The 19207-nt window shown below is 37.6% G+C and overlaps 1 protein-coding gene across 6 annotated transcripts in view; it reads right to left on the bottom strand.

Annotated features, from left to right (window-relative positions):
* The window catches only part of VPS45 (vacuolar protein sorting 45 homolog), an 82030-nt gene that overhangs the window by 47260 nt on the left and 15563 nt on the right, over window positions 1–19207 (bottom strand). For all 6 annotated transcript variants that reach the window (XR_003119496.1, XM_025386108.1, XM_025386089.1 and 3 more), the window contains 6 exons: window positions 18252–18386; window positions 17733–17846; window positions 16840–17007; window positions 7342–7500; window positions 7032–7139; window positions 6104–6225 (listed from right to left, as the gene is read on the bottom strand). Coding sequence is in view for 5 of the 6 variants with exons in the window: in XM_025386108.1 (XP_025241893.1) it covers window positions 6104–6225; window positions 7032–7139; window positions 7342–7500; window positions 16840–17007; window positions 17733–17846; window positions 18252–18386 (806 nt within the window). In the remaining variant the exon portion in view is untranslated. The remainder of the gene's footprint in view (window positions 1–6103; window positions 6226–7031; window positions 7140–7341; window positions 7501–16839; window positions 17008–17732; window positions 17847–18251; window positions 18387–19207) is intronic.

Raw genomic sequence — 19207 nt, 5'->3', positions numbered from 1 at the left:
GAATTTATTGAACATCTACTATTTGTAAATCACTGTGTTAAATGTTGTGAAAACCCCGAAGATTAACAAAACGTAGTATTTACTTCAAGATTACAATACCTAATACAATAACTAATGAGAAGGATAGATATGTAACTAACTAACTACTGTCTCAATATCCAGAGGTAACGACTATTAACAACTTCTTGATTATTGTTTCAGAAATAGTTACTGTAGGCAGGGCATGGTGGCTCATGCCAGTAATCCAAGCACTTTGGGAGGCTGAGGCAGGCAGATTGCTTGAGTTCAGGAGTTTGAGACAAGCCTAGGCAACGTGGCAAAACCTTGTCTCTATAAAAATGCAAAAATTAGCTAGGTACTGTGGCATGTGTCTGTAGTCCCAGCTACTTACGAGAACAAGGTGGGATGGCTTGAGCCCAAAAGGCGGAGTTTGCAGTAAGCTGAAATCATGCCACTGCTCTCCAGTCTGCACTACAGAGCCAGACCCTGTCTCAAAACAAACAAAAAAGAGAGTTACTGTATTTATACATATATGTGCTTGTAAAAATATATTATATATATAAAATATACATACATATGTATAGTCAAGCACATATTTATACACATGTACACTTTTTTTGTTTTGTTTTGTTTTGAGACGGAGTCTTGCTCTATCACCCAGGCTGGTGTGTAATGGCACAATCTCGGCTCACTGCAATCTCCACCTCCCTGGTTCAAGTGATTCTCCTCACTCAGCCTCCCGAGTAGCTGGGACTACAGGTGCATGCCACCATGCCTGGCTAATTTTTGCATTTTTAGTAGAGACGGGGTTTCACCATGTTGGCCAGGCCGGTCTCGAACTCCTGACTTCAAATAATAGCCCACCTCGGCCTCCCAAAGTGCTGGGATTACAGGCATGAGCCACTGCACCCAGGATTCTACAGTTTTTTTACCCAAAAGAAATGTTATGGCTGGGCACAGTGGCTCACACCTGCAATCCCAGCACTTTGGGAGGTCGAGGTGGGTGGATCACGAGGTCAGGAGTTCGAGACCAGCCTGACCAACATGGTAAGACTCCATCTCTACTAAGCTACTCAGGAGGCTGAGGCAGGAGAATCTTGAACCCAGGAGGCTGGGATTGCAGTGAGCCAAGATGGTACCACTCCAGCCTGGGCGACAGAGCAAGACTCTGTCTCAAAAAAAAAGAAATGTTATAACATTCTGCTTTTCTATCCAATATATCTTAGAAAGCTTTGCATATCACCCATGAAGAGTTATGGCATTTAAAAAAAAGAGGCTTGGCGCAGTGGCTCAAGCCTGTAATCCCAGCACTTTGGGAGGCTGAGACGGGAGGATCATGAGGTCAGGAGATCGAGACTACCCTGGCTAACACAGTGAAACCTTGTCTCTACTAAAAAATACAAAAAACTAGCCGGGCGAGGTGGCAGGCGCCTGTAGTCCCAGCTACTCGGGAGGCTGAGGCAGGAGAATGGCGTAAACCCAGGAGGCGGAGCTTGCAGTGAACTGAGATCCGGCCACTGCACTCCAGCCTGGGCGACAGAGCGAGACTCCATCTATAAAATAAAAAAAAAAAAAAAAAAAAAAAGAATACGTAGTATTGTACTGTAGTTTAGGTAATCAGCCCTCTATTAATAGATACTTGGCTTGTTCCTAGTTTTTTTTGCTATTACTTCAGTGAACATCCTTGCTTAAGTATCTTTGTGCACTTGCCAGGAATATCTATACAGTAAGCTTTTAGAAGTAGAATTGGCAAATAAGAGTATTTTCAAGTCCTTTGCAGTATTCCTTCTGTTAGGCATGGCCAGGAGGTGGTATAGGTATGTTCTGTGACACTCACTGTAGTTTTGTAACCATTTCTTTGCCTTCTTCCTTCAAAATTTCCACTATTTTAGAAGCTCATAATGTAGTTGCACCGCTTTTTCCTGACTTCCTTTCCTGGTCACTTTTATTCCCTGAAGACTTTAGCTCTGGCTTACTTGTCCTCCTTTTTCTCCTTCTCTTTTCAAGATTTTCAGTGACTTTAACATCACTGTGGATTACTCATTTAACATCCTGGTCTCCTTAGCAATCCTGATCTTTTCTTCTACCCACTACAACCACCCACATCCATGCTTACAATCTAAACTTCTTCATTACTTCTTCTGAACCCCCTATGAAATCTTGAATTCAAAATATCTTTATCCAATAACTACCTCTCAGCTTCCAATTTACCTATACTAATACTCTTCTGTAATAATTCTTTGGCCTCATCAAATCTCCAATTCATTCACCAATACCTTTCTCATGATCCAATATACTCTCCTGTTTCCATTTCCCCAAATCCTAGTTGGACCCAACTAGTTGTCTTTTCCACGTTTAATCTGAAGCGGTTCAAACTTTCCAGAGGAAAGACACACAATTAAGCTTACTGGCTATATTTTAAATCAATGACCATAAAACTTTCTAGGCATTCAACCTTGCCTAGAACTCCTACTTATATTTCCCTACTAAACTTGATTCCTAGCCTACAGGATGACTGTTCCACAATGTTTTTTCTTTATACCCCTTATGTTAGCTGGTAACCTGGCATATTTTACTGAGAAAAATCAGACATGATGACCCCAGATTCTCACCATCAAAACTACAAACCTATTGTATCTATACATATTGCTTTCTCTCCTGTTAAAATGAAAGTACCTCTGCACCTATCACAGGCAATCCCTCTATTTGTTCTCTGGATTCCTTAAGGACTTCACTTCTGTAGCACTTTCTTTCTCTTTTGCATTACCTATTTGCTCTTCTTTACTGGATAATTCTCATTGGGTTACACATATGCTCCAGAACCTCTTTCTCTTGAGCCCACAATTTCTTCTAGATACCACTCCATTTCTCTTCCTCCTTTATGCATTTTTTTTTTTTTTTGGAGACGGAATGTCACTCTGTCACCAGGCTGTAGTGCAGTGGCGCAATCTCGGCTCACTGCAACCTCCACCTCCCAGGTTCAAGCGATTCTCCTGCCTCAGCCTCCCGAGTAGCTGGGATTACAGGCTCACACCACCACACCCAGCTAATTCTTGTATTTTTAATAGAGACAGGGTTTCACCATGTTGGCCAGGATGGTCTCGATCTTCTGACCTTGTGATCCGGCCACTTCGGCCTCCCAAAGTGCTGGGATTACAGGCGTGAGCCACCGCGCCTGGCCACAAAATTTCTTAAGTGTCTCCAATTTATCTTATATCTTGTTAACTCCTCTAATTTGGCTTCCAACCTCACTGAAACCAGGGGAGAATATCATCAAAGACCTTCATGTTGCCATATCAGATGGATTCTTTACTTTCTTCACTTTCTTTACCTCTCAGAGTTTGGATGCAGTTTATTACTCACTTGCTCTTGATGGCACCACGCTTTGCTGGTTTTTCTCCTACCTTTCTGCTTCCTCCTCAGTCTCCATTGCTGGCTCCTTATTCTCTACTCAGTGATTAGTTCCGGGCTCTCTTATTTTCTCTTTTCTATGCTTTTTCTCTAAGTGATCTTATCTAGTTCCATGGTTTTAATATTACTAATATTTTTGTTGACTCTCAATATGTGACATTTCTACTTGTTATCTAATAGGCATCGCCAACTGAACAACAAACAAAACTCTGTTTCTCCTCAAAGCCTGAGAGTTATTCTTGACTTCTCTATTACCTTTGTTCCATAAATCTGTGTCACTAAATATGTCTATTGATTCTGGCTTCTCTCTTGGCCTCCTACCCAAACCACTTCCATTTCTCACCTGGACTACTGCAGTTATCTCCTTAGTAGTCTCTCTGCTTCTATTTTTGCCTTCAATAATCCATTCTCACCACAAATGATCTTTTAAAACACAATTAAGTTCATGTTACTCATATGCTTAACTCTTCAATGGCTTCCCATAACATTAAAAAAAAAAACCTCTTTACTAGGGTCGTCGAGAACCGATGTGATCCAACCCTGCCTCTCTTTCAACCTCTTATTTCCTCCTTATTCACTATGCTCCAGCCAAGCACTCCCTTATGTTTCATTAACTTGCCAAATTCTCTCTTTCTTCAAGACCTTTGCTCTGGTGTTTCTGTCTGCTTTGGATGCTTTTTCTCCTAATCATCGTGTGATTGCTTTTTTTTTTTTTTTTTTTTTTGAGATGGGGTCTCACTCTGTCGCCCAGGCTGGAGGGCAATGGTGCAATCTTGGCTCACTGCAACCTCCACCTCCCAGGTTCAAGTGATTCTCCTACCTCAGCCTCATAAGCAGCTGGAATTACAGGCACCTGCCACCCACGCCAGGCTAATTTTTGTGTTTTTAGTAAAGACGGGGTTTTGCCACGTTGGCCAGCCTGGTCTCAAACTACTGACCTCAGGTGATCCTCCCACCTTGGCCTCCCAAAGTGTTGAGATTATAGGCGTGAGCCACCATGCCTGGTCTAGTTCTTTCTTATGACTCAAAGCTCATCTTAAATATCACCTCTCAGATAGGTTCTCTCTCCATCTAAAGTAGTCCTCCCCACCCCTACAATTACTTTGAAGCTCATTACCCTATTTATTTCCTGGATAGCACTTAGTAAAATTATATTCTTCATTAGTTTACTTGTTTACTCATTGTCTCTATGTAAGTTCTTTGAGGGCGGGTACCTTGTCTTTCCTGTCACTTCTATATCGCCAGCATCTACAACAGCTCTTGACATACTGAAAGCATTCAATCAACATCTGTTGTATAAAAGGACAAAGCAACTGAATTATTAACTATATGCATACTTAGGTTATAGTGACAAATGGTAACAGATGTTGACAACTGATAAATGTGCATTTTGTTCAAGGAATATAATTTTGAGCTTTGTGTGGGAATGAATTATGTAAATTAGAAAGGTTTTCTGCTGTGTACTGATCACGCACAGTACATTCTTCTGGTGGCCTATGGTTTCCCTTTGGCAATAAATAGCTAATTTCTTGTTCAGTAATTCTTATATAAATTCATAAGCAAATTAATGTTTTTATTTATCACATTAATGCGAAAGTTCAAGAATAGTTATGTTTTTTAAAAAGCCTCTCAGATAGGTGCATAACTTTGGGCTGGCGTTCATTCTTCCCACTTAGCTGACATTTCTGGATCTTGATCCCAAGGTCCTTAAACATTTTATCTGAATGAGTGTCTCTGAATTGAACACCAAATGTTCTGCCTCTCAACCTTGGACTTTTAAAAGATGATTTTTTTTCCTGTTCTGTACCAAATTACAGAAAAAAAATTTTTAAAGGACAACGTGAAAAAATACACTTTATCACATGAGTCATTTACGTATCTCAAAACATTTTTCCCATTCAGAATCTCATTATGTTTATAAAACACTATACTTCCAAGGCTCTTAGATGTCTATTAACTGAAATAATAGAACAATTATGTCAACAGTAAAATTTTCACATTAATCTATCCAATAGGATTCAAGTATATATGTTAGCCCCTTTAGATAACATGTGGTCCAACTAAGAAATATAACAATATAATTTTTAACTAGGTAGAATTTATGTATACAATATTTAAAATTTCGGGTTGGCCTAAATAAGTTGTTCTGGATAAGTTTTGTTTTTATTAAAAATTAACCACTGGATTAAGATGACAATTATTGCTTCCTTTAGTTAATACTCAAAAAGAAAGCCATCCTTTGCTCCTGTGTAACAAATGTACTTTATTAATTAGGTCTCTCAGTTTGTGTGCTGGCAACATTTGGCAAAGTCCAGTCCTCAGTAAAAATAGTAACAACCTGCTCTGGAGGGCAATCAGGCAGCAAGTCTATTTTTGGCCTTAATGTTTGAAACACCAAATGCCAGATGCCATCGAACAGAACCTTAATTGGCATAAGTAAACTGGTTTGATACTGAAGTACAGAAGGATTTGAGGCACTCCAAAACACTTGTTTCTTTAGTACAAAAGAAATAAATGTTTCAGACTTAGCAGAGGAATTCATATCTAATACTGACATATGTAAAACTAAAAGAATCTTAACAGAAGAAAGGAGAAGAATGCTATAACCTCAGCTTTAGTGCTTAACATTACTCTAAATTTTCTATTTGTTCAGTGTTTCTGGCTTTTATTATTAACATCTTTGTTAGCTTACCTGTCTCTGAGTGTGCTGGGGCCTAGATAAGGATATAGGTTTTCCTTAAGCCTTCCTTTGATGAGATGATCCAGCGTTTCATGTAGGAAAGGTTGATGCTGTGTATATACATTTTCTACTCCCTAAAACAGGGGAAAATGGTTCTTATGTCATTTTTGGGAAACTAGCAATACAAGAATTAGTAATATTCATATCAGAAAAGGATATACACTCAATAGAGATTTCATGGGATAGATTTAAATAGGAACTGTGGTAAATTTCACAATTATTTTAATCAGTCAGAAATGTTCTAATCTCATAAAAATTACTCTGTAATTTAGGGCTAGTTATTGTAAAGGAATTTTTAAAAATGGGATTGCTTAAATCCTTTATAATGTCTTCACTGCCTCTTACCCTTCTGTGAAAATGTTAAATGATAGGTAGAGCAAATAAAAGGAAAGGATCATGTACAAAAAAGACTGGAAATACCCAGGAAAACAGAAAAACTTCAGGAAACATAAGAAAGGCTAGCAGATTAGAATTAATTTTTGAGTATTTTAAGAAAACAGTTAAGTATTTTTAAAAGATCAAATGTTTGCTTCATCTTTAATTTCCTTAAGAAACTACCTAACAAATCTTTAATTATAAACAAATGGAGTAAAATATCTGTGACTATCAGAACCATTTGTCTTTTTCTTCTTGAGTATTTCCCGGAAATATCTCCAGTTATTTCCCGCCCAGTTATTTGGTCCAATGCTGATACAGTTCTAATACAGAAAGCACTAAAAGAAAAAGCTTTCAAGAGGATGTCAGTTTTAATTTCATTTAATTGATATAGTACTAAATTAGCAGCAATCTTCAAGATACTTTGAAGATCATATTCATTCACTCTCAGCCTCAGGGGCTTCGACTGTTCTCACTTAGGAGAGCATAGAGGAGATGTCTATACCTTCAGTCCTTTGAGGAACTGTTTGGTGATAGCCACAGCATCTTTGGGGCTGAAGAGGTCACTTCCTCTGACTCGTTTACCACCATATTCAACAACTGCAGACACGAGCTATTAAGAGAAGCAAATTTTGATTGCTTAGGGATCAGGAAGCCCATTTCATAAGAAAATAATTTTATTAAGCAAACAAAAATGAAAATACAGATTTATACATTTCTGTAAATAAAAATAATATGATTTATCATTTGTTAGAGCTAAGAATATAATAACAGAGTTGGTTCCTGTTTGGTGGGCTAATATGGAAACTGGTTACCTTTCGATACTTCTCAGAAACACCTTTATTCCTGAGGTCCATCATTAGTCCTGGCAGGCTATTGCTGCTGTGTCGCTCATAATGTAAAGCATAAAGCATCACCAGGCGGGCAGCATCAAACTCTGTCACTTTGGGGTTCTGCAGAAGCCTTTTTACATTCTGAAGAAAGATAGAACTTATATTTATCCCCCTTTCACTTGAGTGATCTGTTGTACAATGCCTTAGATCTAATAATTATTGAATGGTAGTGATACATCACTACTATGACAATTATAAGTCATATACTTAGCAACTGTCTCAACTATAGAAAATTAAATGCCTTTTGTCCAAGGTAAGAATTAAATAAGGAAATACATTTCCATTGTAATTGCTTTGTGACAAAAATGAATTTAATAATGGGTAGTTCCACTTTTCTTTTCTTTTTTTTCTTTTCCACTAGCTGAAGTTGTAATTTCCTTGCTGAAAGAAGGAACTATTTCCACCACTTGAATCAATACAGCACAACAAAACTGACTAGTTGATTTGCAAACCCTACTGCTTTCTCTTAGTAATAATGTGAAATGGAGACAAAGTTGGTAGAATTTTACACAGACTGGGCTTAATCTCTAAGAAGCATCAGAACATGTCTCAACATGGTTGACAGAGGTAAGTATGTAATAGCACGTAATCTCTAAATTTAGTACTTAATGATTTTAAGAGGCAGGTACCGACAGAAAAGGGGGCCAGGAGAAGCCATGTTTACATTTTTTAATCTTCATATTCAGGACCTTCCATATAGTACAGATTTATATTTATTATACAGCAGAACAAATAATTTAATTTAAGTCAACAAATACTTTTTGAGTCCCCATAAGGCAGTATGTCATGCACTGTTGCAGGCACACAGATAAGTTAAAGACAATTCCTGTTCCCAGTGAGTTCACAGTCAATGGGGTGAACGATGATCAAAGTAATATAATTTATTCTGCTACATACATGTTTCTTTAATGTACTTTAGTTCTGTGAGATGAATAAATATGGAAATGGTGTCAGTTTAACACAGAAGGCATATTGTTTCATATGTAATTTTTCCAGAATGGATACGCTTTCTTACGATTAAAGGGGAAGCCTTACCAATACCTTAAGAAAAAAAGATGATAATCCTACAGACGTGTGTTCTGCAAGAAGTACTTGGTTTTGTAGCTTCAAGAACTGTTGCACTTTCCACTGTGTTATGCTAAACAGGGAAAGGGCAAGTGCAAATACAAAGGATGCAAATATATTGCACTGTGTTAAAAAGCAAAACAAAACAAAATAACAATCAAACACTGATTGATGAAGAAAGCTATCTCCATATGGTATTTTTAATTTTGACAAAGTAGTCTTTATGAGAAGTGAGTATTTTCAAGACCTTATAATTTGAAGAAAACATGAGACCCAGGAATAAGGCTGCAGAGGATGGACTGGCTCTATTTCTAGGTGCAAATGCCAGTGGAGATTTAACCATGCTAGTATTTTTATTATAATTGTTACTATTTTTATTAGGGCTCTGATTAAAAAATTATATGAATTTTAAATTTCTTTTTATAGTCATGTAGATTTTAAGTGGTCTGCTTATAACCCTATATTCTCATAACCCTTTTTTTAGTGCATGTTTTTATAGAATGTGAGGTTTTTCAGGAACAAATATGTGGTGTTATAACAGAAACATATGTATGTAAAAAAACAAAAGAAAACAAAAAGCAAAAGCTGAAAATCAGTGCAAAAGAGGAAGGGGAGAGAAAGGGGAAGAGAAAATATACTGGGTTGTTGAGAAATTAGGAAAGACTTCATAAAGGAGGTGACAATTGCCAAAGGTCCTGAAGAATCAGTAAGTATTGGAACCAGTGTGAGAGACTAAAAACAGTGGCACTATCAAAATAAATATGGAAATCAGAGGAAGAAATGGCTTGGGTTGAAAGGCTGGCAAGAGCCTTAAAGGGCACTGAATTCTGAGGACATAATTATCAACTATATGATTACAACTTACAAGATGTTTTCACATACATTATCTCTTTTGTACCTGACAACAACCATGTTCAATGTCTAAGAGCTCTTCTGTTCACACTGACTAGGGACTATGATGATAATGGGGAACCTCCCATGTAGCTTTCAAGTACAGAGTTCTATGAGAGAGATTTCTATTGTTGATTTTTTTGGTTACTATTTCACTACCATCATCCTTAAGGGATCAAAAAGGGAGAAACTTCTGTAGATTTTGATCCCAAATTTGTAAGATTTTTCTTATTTTTTTCCCTTCATGGTATCTTCCCCCCTAGAGCAGCCATGGAATACAGCCCATTTAGGGTACCTGCTCAAATGTTCCACTATTTTCTACTATAATATGAAGAAATTTCAGGTACAAATTATGTATGTATCTCAATCAACAGCATAAGTTTAAAACATTAAGAAATCTCGTTGGGGACCGGGTGTGGTGGCTCACGCCTGTAATCCCAACAGTTTGGGAGGCCGAGGTGGGTGGATCACTTGAGGTCAGGAGTTTGAGACCAGCCTGGACAACATGGTGAAACTCTGTCTCTACTAAAAATACAAAAAATTAGCAGGGTGTGGTGGTGGGCACCTGTAGTCTCAGCTACTCAAGAGGCTGAGGCAGGAGAATAGATTGAACCTGGGAGGCGGAGGTTGCAGTGAGCCAAGATTATGTGCCACTGTACTCCAGCCTGGGCGACAGAGTGAAACCGTCTCAAAAAAATAAATAAATAAAACATTTTAAAAAATTTTTAAAAAGAAAAGAAATCCCACTGGGGATTTCTGTTGTTACTTTTCTTATAGGCACAATGTCTCATTTCCTACCCTTGCAGTCACTCTCCTACCACCTTTTCTGGCTGATCTGTCTCTGTACTTTTAAGCAAATCTGAGAAACCCAAGTAACTATAAATTCACAAAACTGGTATGATGACAGTCAAAGACTATTTGCAGTAATCAGTCTCTGTCCTTTTCTAGTTACCTTCACGTAGATCTTGACTCTTGGCTGTTTCTTATTAGAGATAAGTGTTGGTGATAACGTGGAGAAATAAGAACCCTTACACACAACTGGTGAATGTAAATTAGTACAGCCATTATGGAAAACAGTATGAAGGTTCCTTAAAAAATTAAAAATAGAACTACTATATGATTTAGCAATCCAACTACTTGGAATATATCCAAAGGACATGAAATCAGTATGTTGAAGAGATATCTGCATTCCTATGTTTACTGCAGCACTATTCAAAATAGCCAAGATATGAAATCAACCTAAATGTCCATCAACAGATGAATGGATCAAGAAAATGCAGTATTTAGGTCAGGCATGGTGGCTCAGGTCTGTAATCCCAGCATTTTGGGAGGCCGACGCAGGCGGACTGCTTGAGCTCAGGAGCTGGGGACCAGCCTGGGCAACATGGTGAAATTCTGTCTCTACAAAAATACAAAAATTAGCTGGGCATGGTGGTGCATGCCTGTAGTCCCAGTTACTGGGGAGGATGAGGTGGGAGAGTAGCTTGAGCCTGGGAGGCAGAAATTGCAGTAAGCCAAGATTGCACCACTGCACTCTAGCTTGGGTGATAGAGCCAGACCCTGTCTCAACAAAAAGAAAAAAAAGAGAAGAAGGAAAAGAAAACGCAGCATACATATATACATATATAATGAAATATTTACTACTCAGCCATGAAATAGAATGAAATTCTGTCATTTGTGGCAAAACAGATTAACCTGGAGGACTTATATTCAGTGAAATAAGCCTGACACAGAAGGACAAATAGTGCATGATCTTACTCACATGAGAGTAAAAAGTTGTTCTCATAGAACTCATAGAAGTAGAGAGCATAATAGCAGTTACCAGAGGATGGGATGGTGAAGGATGGGGGTGGTTAGAAATTGGTTAATAGGTACAAAGCTACAGCTAGAGAGCAGGAATATGTTCTGGTGTTCTACTGCATAGTAGGATGAATAGAGTTAAAAGTAATGTATTACATATGTCAAAATAGCTAGAAGAGAGGTTTTTAAATGTTCTTATCGCAAAGAAACGACCAATGTTTAAGGTGATGGATATGCTAATTACCCTGATTTGATCATTACACAATGTACACATGTATTGAAACATCACATTGTATTCCATAAATCTGTACAATCATTATGCATCAATCATAAACAAAATCCACTTCTATTCCTTGAGATTTGGTACTGGTATTCAGATTGCTTGGCTTGACTCTTAGTTCTCCATTGAGGACTTGGCCCAGATCTGACCAGACCTACTTTGAGTAACTATTTTGCCTACTTTTGAGCCCTTAGGACCCAACTCATGGCTCAGGTCCATGTTCTAGCTAGAGGTATCTATTCTCTCATGAAAAGAAACCTGTAGGTACAAGCTGAGTTCTTTCTTTTCTTTCAGCTGTATCAGTCCTTGGAGAAGCAGGACCTTTTTGTCTGCCTTGATCCCACTTTATCTTTTGGCTTCATTTTGAAGGATTTCCCTCATAGCTACTTATCAACTTGATTGATAGTGGCCTACGTTACACTGAGATTTCAGGGCACTAACCAGAGAAGAGGAGAAAAAAGAATCAGAGAGGTTTATAATTACAAAGCAGGTATATGCTATATGGTAGTATTTATCTGTTGGAAATATAACTGAATTACATAATTTTTTGGTTTCTCTTATTAAATTTTCCATCAGCCTTGTGACTATTAGAAAACGACACTGTCATATTATAACGATGACTGAGTAAAGAGCAAAACAGAAAACTGTCATCTACTTAAGAAGACAGGATTCAAAAACCTTGCGCTGAACTCTAACATTTGTGTGGGCCTAATCAAGGAATAGGAAAAGAAAAGGAAAAGAAAAGCAAAAATAGTGTCTTTGGAGATCAAGTTTCCTAAAGGAACTAACATTCATTTATAAGATATCAGTGAGAAAACCATTCTTCTTTTCTGATATTTAGAGATTCTTCCATTGTTTCTGGCTGAACGCTTTTCTACTTTTCTGTTTTCTTCTATCAAAACTATGATGAAGCAGCAGAGCAAGAAGAAATCATTATGACATACACATATTTTAAACTATTATACAGATTACAGATGGTCTTGGTAATTAAAGATAGTCTCCATTTTTTTTTGTTTTAGTTTAACCTAAAGAACAGGATCCCTTCTTTGTTATCTACTATAGTAATGTAGTAAAGTCAGAATATAACAAAATAAACCAACAGATTAGGACAGTAAGATGGAATTGGCAGAAGTCTTCTACATGCTGATCTGATAAAAATGAGCCTAACAGTCTGAGAGAACAGTGTTGTGTGAATATAAAAAGCTTATCTGGGAAAAATGATAGAAAGCAGACAAGACCCAATTCTACCGACTGGTAAATACATCTGAGTCAGTATTCCTTTTCTTAATGACTAGTCAACATAAAATTTAGCTTTGCAGTAGATCTTCCGCTGATCAACACTGTTTCTAAAATACTGGCTAAATGTTGTTTTAGAGTAAAAGGATCATTTTTACATTTAATTAATCAAAGTAAAACTGCCAGTCAGTTCAATGTGTCCCAACCACTTTTCTTATAATTTTAATGAGTGGCAAAAACAAAAACAAAAACAAAAAAAACACTTTTCGGAAATCAGAGAGATATGCGGCTATCAATGAACTAAAAAACAAGTCTTGGATGCCATTAAGAAAATTAAATGTATCATCAAATAATAACACTCGTAATGTTGGTAGTTAATGTTTCTTGAAAGCTGTAAGTACCAAGTACCATAAGCGTTTTACATGTATTAGCTCATTGCACTCTCACAACAATTTTGAGGTAAGACTGAGGCTTAGAGTGGTTAGGAATTATTTTCAAACCCAAGCCACCAAAGGTCCAAGTTCTTAGCCACTACTCTATACTGCTTCAAATAGAGCTCTTACTCCTCATTTTTCTAATAAATATTGATTGAGTCCTTATTAAGTATCATTAACAGGATGATTTGAGATCTTTACGCAAGGTCAGGAAAAGATATAAAATAGACTGGTTCCTCTCTCCATATGAAAAGCTGTGATATGACAACACAGACTGGGCATTGGGGGCAGGGTATGGGGAAGATGGTGAGGGTGGAATTGCTCCCTTTCTAAAGATGCCTTTTCTTCATGGTATGGCAAATCTTCATTACTAATCAAATAAATCTCTTCTAAGGATATGTATATGTTTCAGTGGTAGTAAATTTCACTTTGGATCCAGTGAAATTCTTTCTAAATGAAATTTTCATTAGCCTACAAAATAATGGTTAGAATGGCAGCAATTTTTAAGTTAACTTTTAGCAATATGTGAACTTTTTTTTCTTGTCATGATACTTACTATTCAATAAAGCAAATCCCATCTCTACTCACAAACCTCATTTCACTGCTTCATGATGTATTATCATCTAAGGTCAAGCCAAGGAATGCTATAACCCCTCTAGAAGTCAGGCCCCTGACATCCACTTACTATCAAACAAAAGATTCCTTTATAGACTATTTAAGTTGTGTTGCCAAAGAAGTCCTTTATGATGGGGGGACTCCAAATCAACTACTCACTGTAAAATCCCAATACCCTAGACAAGAAAACCTTCAAAAGATAAGTTTTAAAAATAAAAAGTGGATCACAAATAGAATTTATATTTTTAAAGTGACTATTTTTCTTTTGAAGTGAACATAAAAATAAAGTTTCAGACAAGTTATTACAATAACTTTTTCTAATTGCTTTCCATATGTAGAGAGATACAAATAAAGACAGTAAAACTGGTTAGTGATTAAGTCTGGTTCTACTGTTTCCAAGGGAAAAATCAAATGATAAACAAATATAAGAAATTAAAATGTAGTTATGGGACACAATTTTGTTTTTTATTTAATATGAGGCAGAAAACTCATTTTTTTTGTGATAAATATCAGGACATTTCTATTAGGCCCACAAAACAACTATAAAATATTATTAGTAGTGTTGTTTAAAGGCCATGTTAAATACATTAGGATACATCTTTACAAAGGATACTATTTAGTGATTAAAAAGAATGCGACTTTAGGTTCTGATCCAAAACCCAACAACAATAAATCCCAGTAAAGACCCTGGTATAACTAGAGCACCCACAGGTAGACTTTTTTCTTTTGGTTGCACTATGTGTAAAAAAAAAAATCATGCTTAGAGGAAGGGAACCAACATTTACAAAACACCTATTAAATGTGAAGCATTTTACATATCTCACTGAATCATCATAACAGTCGGAAAATTTGAAATCATTATCCCCAAGACTTGGGCAAATTAAGTAATTTTCCCAAAGAAACTTTGGTAAGGAGAGGTAGGATATAAGTCAGGCCAGTCTGGGTCCAAAACCTGAGTTGTTTCCAATATACCAGGTTGGCATTATCTTATAGAATAAAGTGGAACTGTAGCTGGGAAAGAAAGAAGCTAAGCTTTAGAATATAGGGTCCTATTAACAGGGAAATGTGCTTCTTGTAAGTGGCTTAGAAATGGCTATTTCCTAAAGGACTCGTATTCCTAAATTACTTGTCAGTGACATCATACTTTGTCATTTCTCAGGAATCATGGAATTACCTCTGATTTATTCTATCTTTATATCCAGCCTGTCATTTAATTTCTTCTCCCTTTGAAATGTTTTTCAGTTCTGCCCCTTGCTGTACATTTTTGCTACTATCACTGTAAGTCTACAAGTCTCTCTGACCTGTTTTTTCACCTCTAAAGCATCCTTACTAGGTTACATTTCCTAAAATACTGCCTTCACCACCTCAACTTTCTACATAAGATCCTATACTGGATCTCTTTGCCTATCCCAGCAGGTATAAATTCTTACAAGCCTCTTCATAAAGCTTGTAAACTGTTTTTTGTTTACCAATTCAATTTTATCTAATTCTGTTTCATACTCACTCTCTACAGGTCAAACTGTTTATTACTTCCTGCGTACTTCTACATCTTTGCTTTTGCTGTTCCTGACTGAACTCCTCCCCCAAATTCTATTCATTCTTTGTGGTCCATCCTAATCTTGCCTTCTCTAAGAAACTGTTCCTAATAACCTCAAAACCTGTTACAGTCAGTATTACAATTATGACTTAATTATCATCTTGAAACATTATCGAATTTTTTCTTGTGCTTTAGTTTTGTGTCTTCAACTAGACTATACATTTCTTGAGGCCAGCGTCTGATTATATTGCTATTCTAAAATCCTCTGGGAGGTCCCATCATTTTAAGATTAAAGCCCAACTTTCTTCCAATGGCCATAACCTGGCTTCAGTCAGTCTTTCTAGTCTAAGACCACTCATCTTGTATCCTGTACTAGCCACACTGAACTATTCTCTGTTCCCATATATATATTTAAATATATGTATATTTCAAATATAAATATTTTATATATAGAAAGAAAAAATATATATATCAATATTTATTTCTTCACATCTTCATGCCTGCATTCTCTCTGCTGCGAATGTTTCTTCCTTTTCCCTGTTTGATGTTATTTTCCCTAAGAAGTGCTAAGAAGCCTCATCCTTCGGGAAAACAGTTGTCCTTCCTCTGTATTTCCATATTCCTTTGTAAATACCTCTAATATAGCACATAGTGCATGGTGTTACAATTGCTGGTTTAAATTTCTTTCTTCCCGACTATAATGTGGTATCTTATTCATCTTTGTACTCCTACATCCTCACAGCAGTAGTATGTACATATAGCAGGCATCAACATGTTGGTGCGATGAAAAGCAGACTTCAATAATGAATAAACTTAGATAATACATTTTAATACGCGTTTTATCTTTTAAAGTCTTCTTAACCACTCTGTGAGATGAGTATTAATATACCTATTTTACGAATAATGAAACTGGCTCAGAGATTAAGTCAACAACTCCACGTCACAAAGCCTGTAAGTGGTATACCAAACACTCCAATCCAGATCTTCTGATTCTAGTTTAGTGCTCTTTCTTTTTTTTTTTTTTTTGAGATGGAGTCTCGCTCTGTCGCCCAGGCTGGAGTGCAGTGGCCGGATCTCAGCTCACTGCAAGCTCCGCCTCCCGGGTTTATGCCATTCTCCTGCCTCAGCCTCCCGAGTAGCTGGGACTACAGGCGCCCGCCACCTCGCCCGGCTAGTTTTTTGTATTTTTTTAGTAGAGACGGGGTTTCACTGTGTTAGCCAGGATGGTCTCGATCTCCTGACCTCGTGATCCGCCCGTCTCGGCCTCCCAAAGTGCTGGGATTACAGGCGTGAGCCACCGCGCCCGGCCCTAGTTTAGTGCTCTTTCTAGTAGACTAGGCTGCCCTCATACTAATTAACTGAACGCTTAGGAATTGCACATTACACTTCTCTTGTGTCTCTTTTTATAGATCTATCTTAAACAATATCAATTTGTGTTCTCATCTCAGCTCCTTGTCGGACTAAATTCCATGTTGGCGAAGAAGGATTACTTGCCTTTTTATCTCTTGCTCTGCCTGGCACAGTGCCTTACACATAGTAGGTGCTCATCAAATTGGACTGACCTGGAGAGCACTAGAATGGTCATTTTGACAGGCCAGTTCTTGCTCAACCTCTGAAACCTCCAGCAGATTCCGCTCACTGACCAATCGAGACAATTCTCCAACCACTGTCACATGCTTTGAAACAGTCCCAGACATTTTCTTGAACTGTGGATAATTCTCAACAAAGGCCTGCCATGGGAAAAACATCAATGAGAGGTTCTGTTATTTTTTGACCAAGGATAAGCATGTATTGAATGGGGGGGTAGGGAAAGCAGGGGATGTTTTTCAGCCCTGATTAAAGCATCTACAACTTTCAGCCACATGGCATTTTGTTATGCTTAAGAAGAGAAGAACTGGTATATGTTGGTAGACTGAGTCTTTGTTTTTTTTTTTTTTTGAGACAGAGTTTCGCTCTTGTTGCCCAGGCTAGAGTACACTGGCGTGATTTCGGCTCACTGCAACCTCCCAACCTCTGCCTTCCAGGTTCAAGCGATTCCCCTGCCTCAGCCTCCTGAGTAGATGGGATGACAGGCATGTGCCACCATACCCGGCTAATTTTGTATTTTTAGTAGAGATGGGGTTTCACCATGTTGGTCAGGCTGGTCTCGAACTCCTGACCTCGGGTGATCCGCCCACCTTGGCCTCCCAAAGTGCTGGCATTACAGGCGTGAGCCACTGTGCCTGGCAATAGATTGAGTCTTTAAATAGTCCAGATATTACTGAAAAATGGAAAGAAGCACATGGTTTATTATGAATTTTTTGCTATATTGTTTAAAGACATTATAGAAAATAAGCCTCAAACCAAATAAAATCAATCAAGGTAGAAATCAGACCCAGAAGATTCCAAAAGTGTTGCTTACATGAATAGTTCCAAACTCTCACATGTTAGTCATTCATGTACATGCTCAATTTACCTTCATGTCTGCTATTGATTCTAGTTTTTGCTGTTCTTTTGGTTTCTTCTTCTGAAAATCTTCCATGAGATTCTTTATATTGCTACCAATCTCAGCAAAGTTCAGGTACATATTCTGTGAAAAAGAAAGGCGGAAGCACATCATCAACTAGTCTGACTTTCAGAAAATTTAAAAGAAGTGAAAAAGAATTCGGAACGCAGAATTGAAGGGCAGGGAAATTCCATTTTAATTACCAAATTTGGACATTAGCTGGGACACTGGTGATGAATAGCATTACTATTCTCACAAACAGCTACTGGAGGGGAGAGAAGTAATTAACTACGTGATCTCTATGAAAAAATACTGCTAAAGGGTCAGAATCCAAATCTTCTGCCTTCCCTTGAGAGGCAGTTTATGCACAGGATGCCTCTATCATCCTTTCACATGAAATCCCATGTCTGCCCCCATACTAACAAGCCAATATTGATCTTCTTACATAAAAACAACTAAAGACAATTAAAAAAAATTTAAACCACCTACATTAGCATAGAATTCATCATTTTCAGCAGATAGGACCACCTCTCTTAAGTCTTTACTGATCCCCGGCACTCTGGAAAGATCAATCCGATTGTTGTTTATGCCTAGTAGTTCATGGACCATGGCCTGATATGTCCACTAAATAAAGAATTATGAAAAAAAAAGGTAACTGACAAAATATGGAAATAGTAAACATTCAAGAAAACAAAAACTGATAACATTCTTTAACTAGTCTTCTTTACATGAAGATTCTCTAGTTAAATTTTACTAATACTTTGTGCTATCATAAGCATTAAGATTGTCTTTTTTTTTTTTTTTTGAGGCGGAGTCTTCACTTTGTCGCCCAGGCTGGAGTGCAGTGGCACCATCTCGGCTCACTGCAAGCTCCGCCTCCCGGGTTCACGCCATTCTCCTGCCTCAGCCTCCCGAGTAGCTGGGACTACAGGCGCCCGCCACCGTGCCCGGCTAATTTTTTGTATTTTAGTAGAGACGGGGTTTCACCGTGTTAGCCAGGATGGTCTCGATCTCCTGACCTCGTGATCCGCCCGCCTCAGCCTCCCAAGATTGTCATTTTAATTGATTAAACACTGAAAAAAAGTCAAAATACTTTTAAATTTCACATTTTTGGAAAAAGGGCAGCAAGATTAATATTCTTGATAGAAAGACAACAAATTAGAGCTATCATTAGCTCCAATTTTTTGCCTGTGAATTAAGGGTATATTTTTGGCTTCACAGATAGAGCTATATTGGTACTGCAGTTACAAGCTGTACCATTTCCTGTATGCTTCTGTGGTTTTCTGCAGCATGAGAAGTGTGTTCTTGCAGATTTGAGTGGTACTATATTTATCCTGGGAACACTAATATTATCAGAAAAACCTTGTGAGTTGATCAAAACACTGGGAGATTCAGAAACTTACCTCTGAATCCATTTTATTTTATATTTTTACCTAATGGGAGTT

Source organism: Theropithecus gelada, chromosome 1 (assembly GCF_003255815.1).
Source record: "Theropithecus gelada isolate Dixy chromosome 1, Tgel_1.0, whole genome shotgun sequence".
NCBI classification, from domain to species: domain Eukaryota; kingdom Metazoa; phylum Chordata; class Mammalia; order Primates; family Cercopithecidae; genus Theropithecus; species Theropithecus gelada.
Note: the sequence above shows the minus strand (reverse complement) of the source record. Positions and strands in the feature narration are given on the sequence as shown.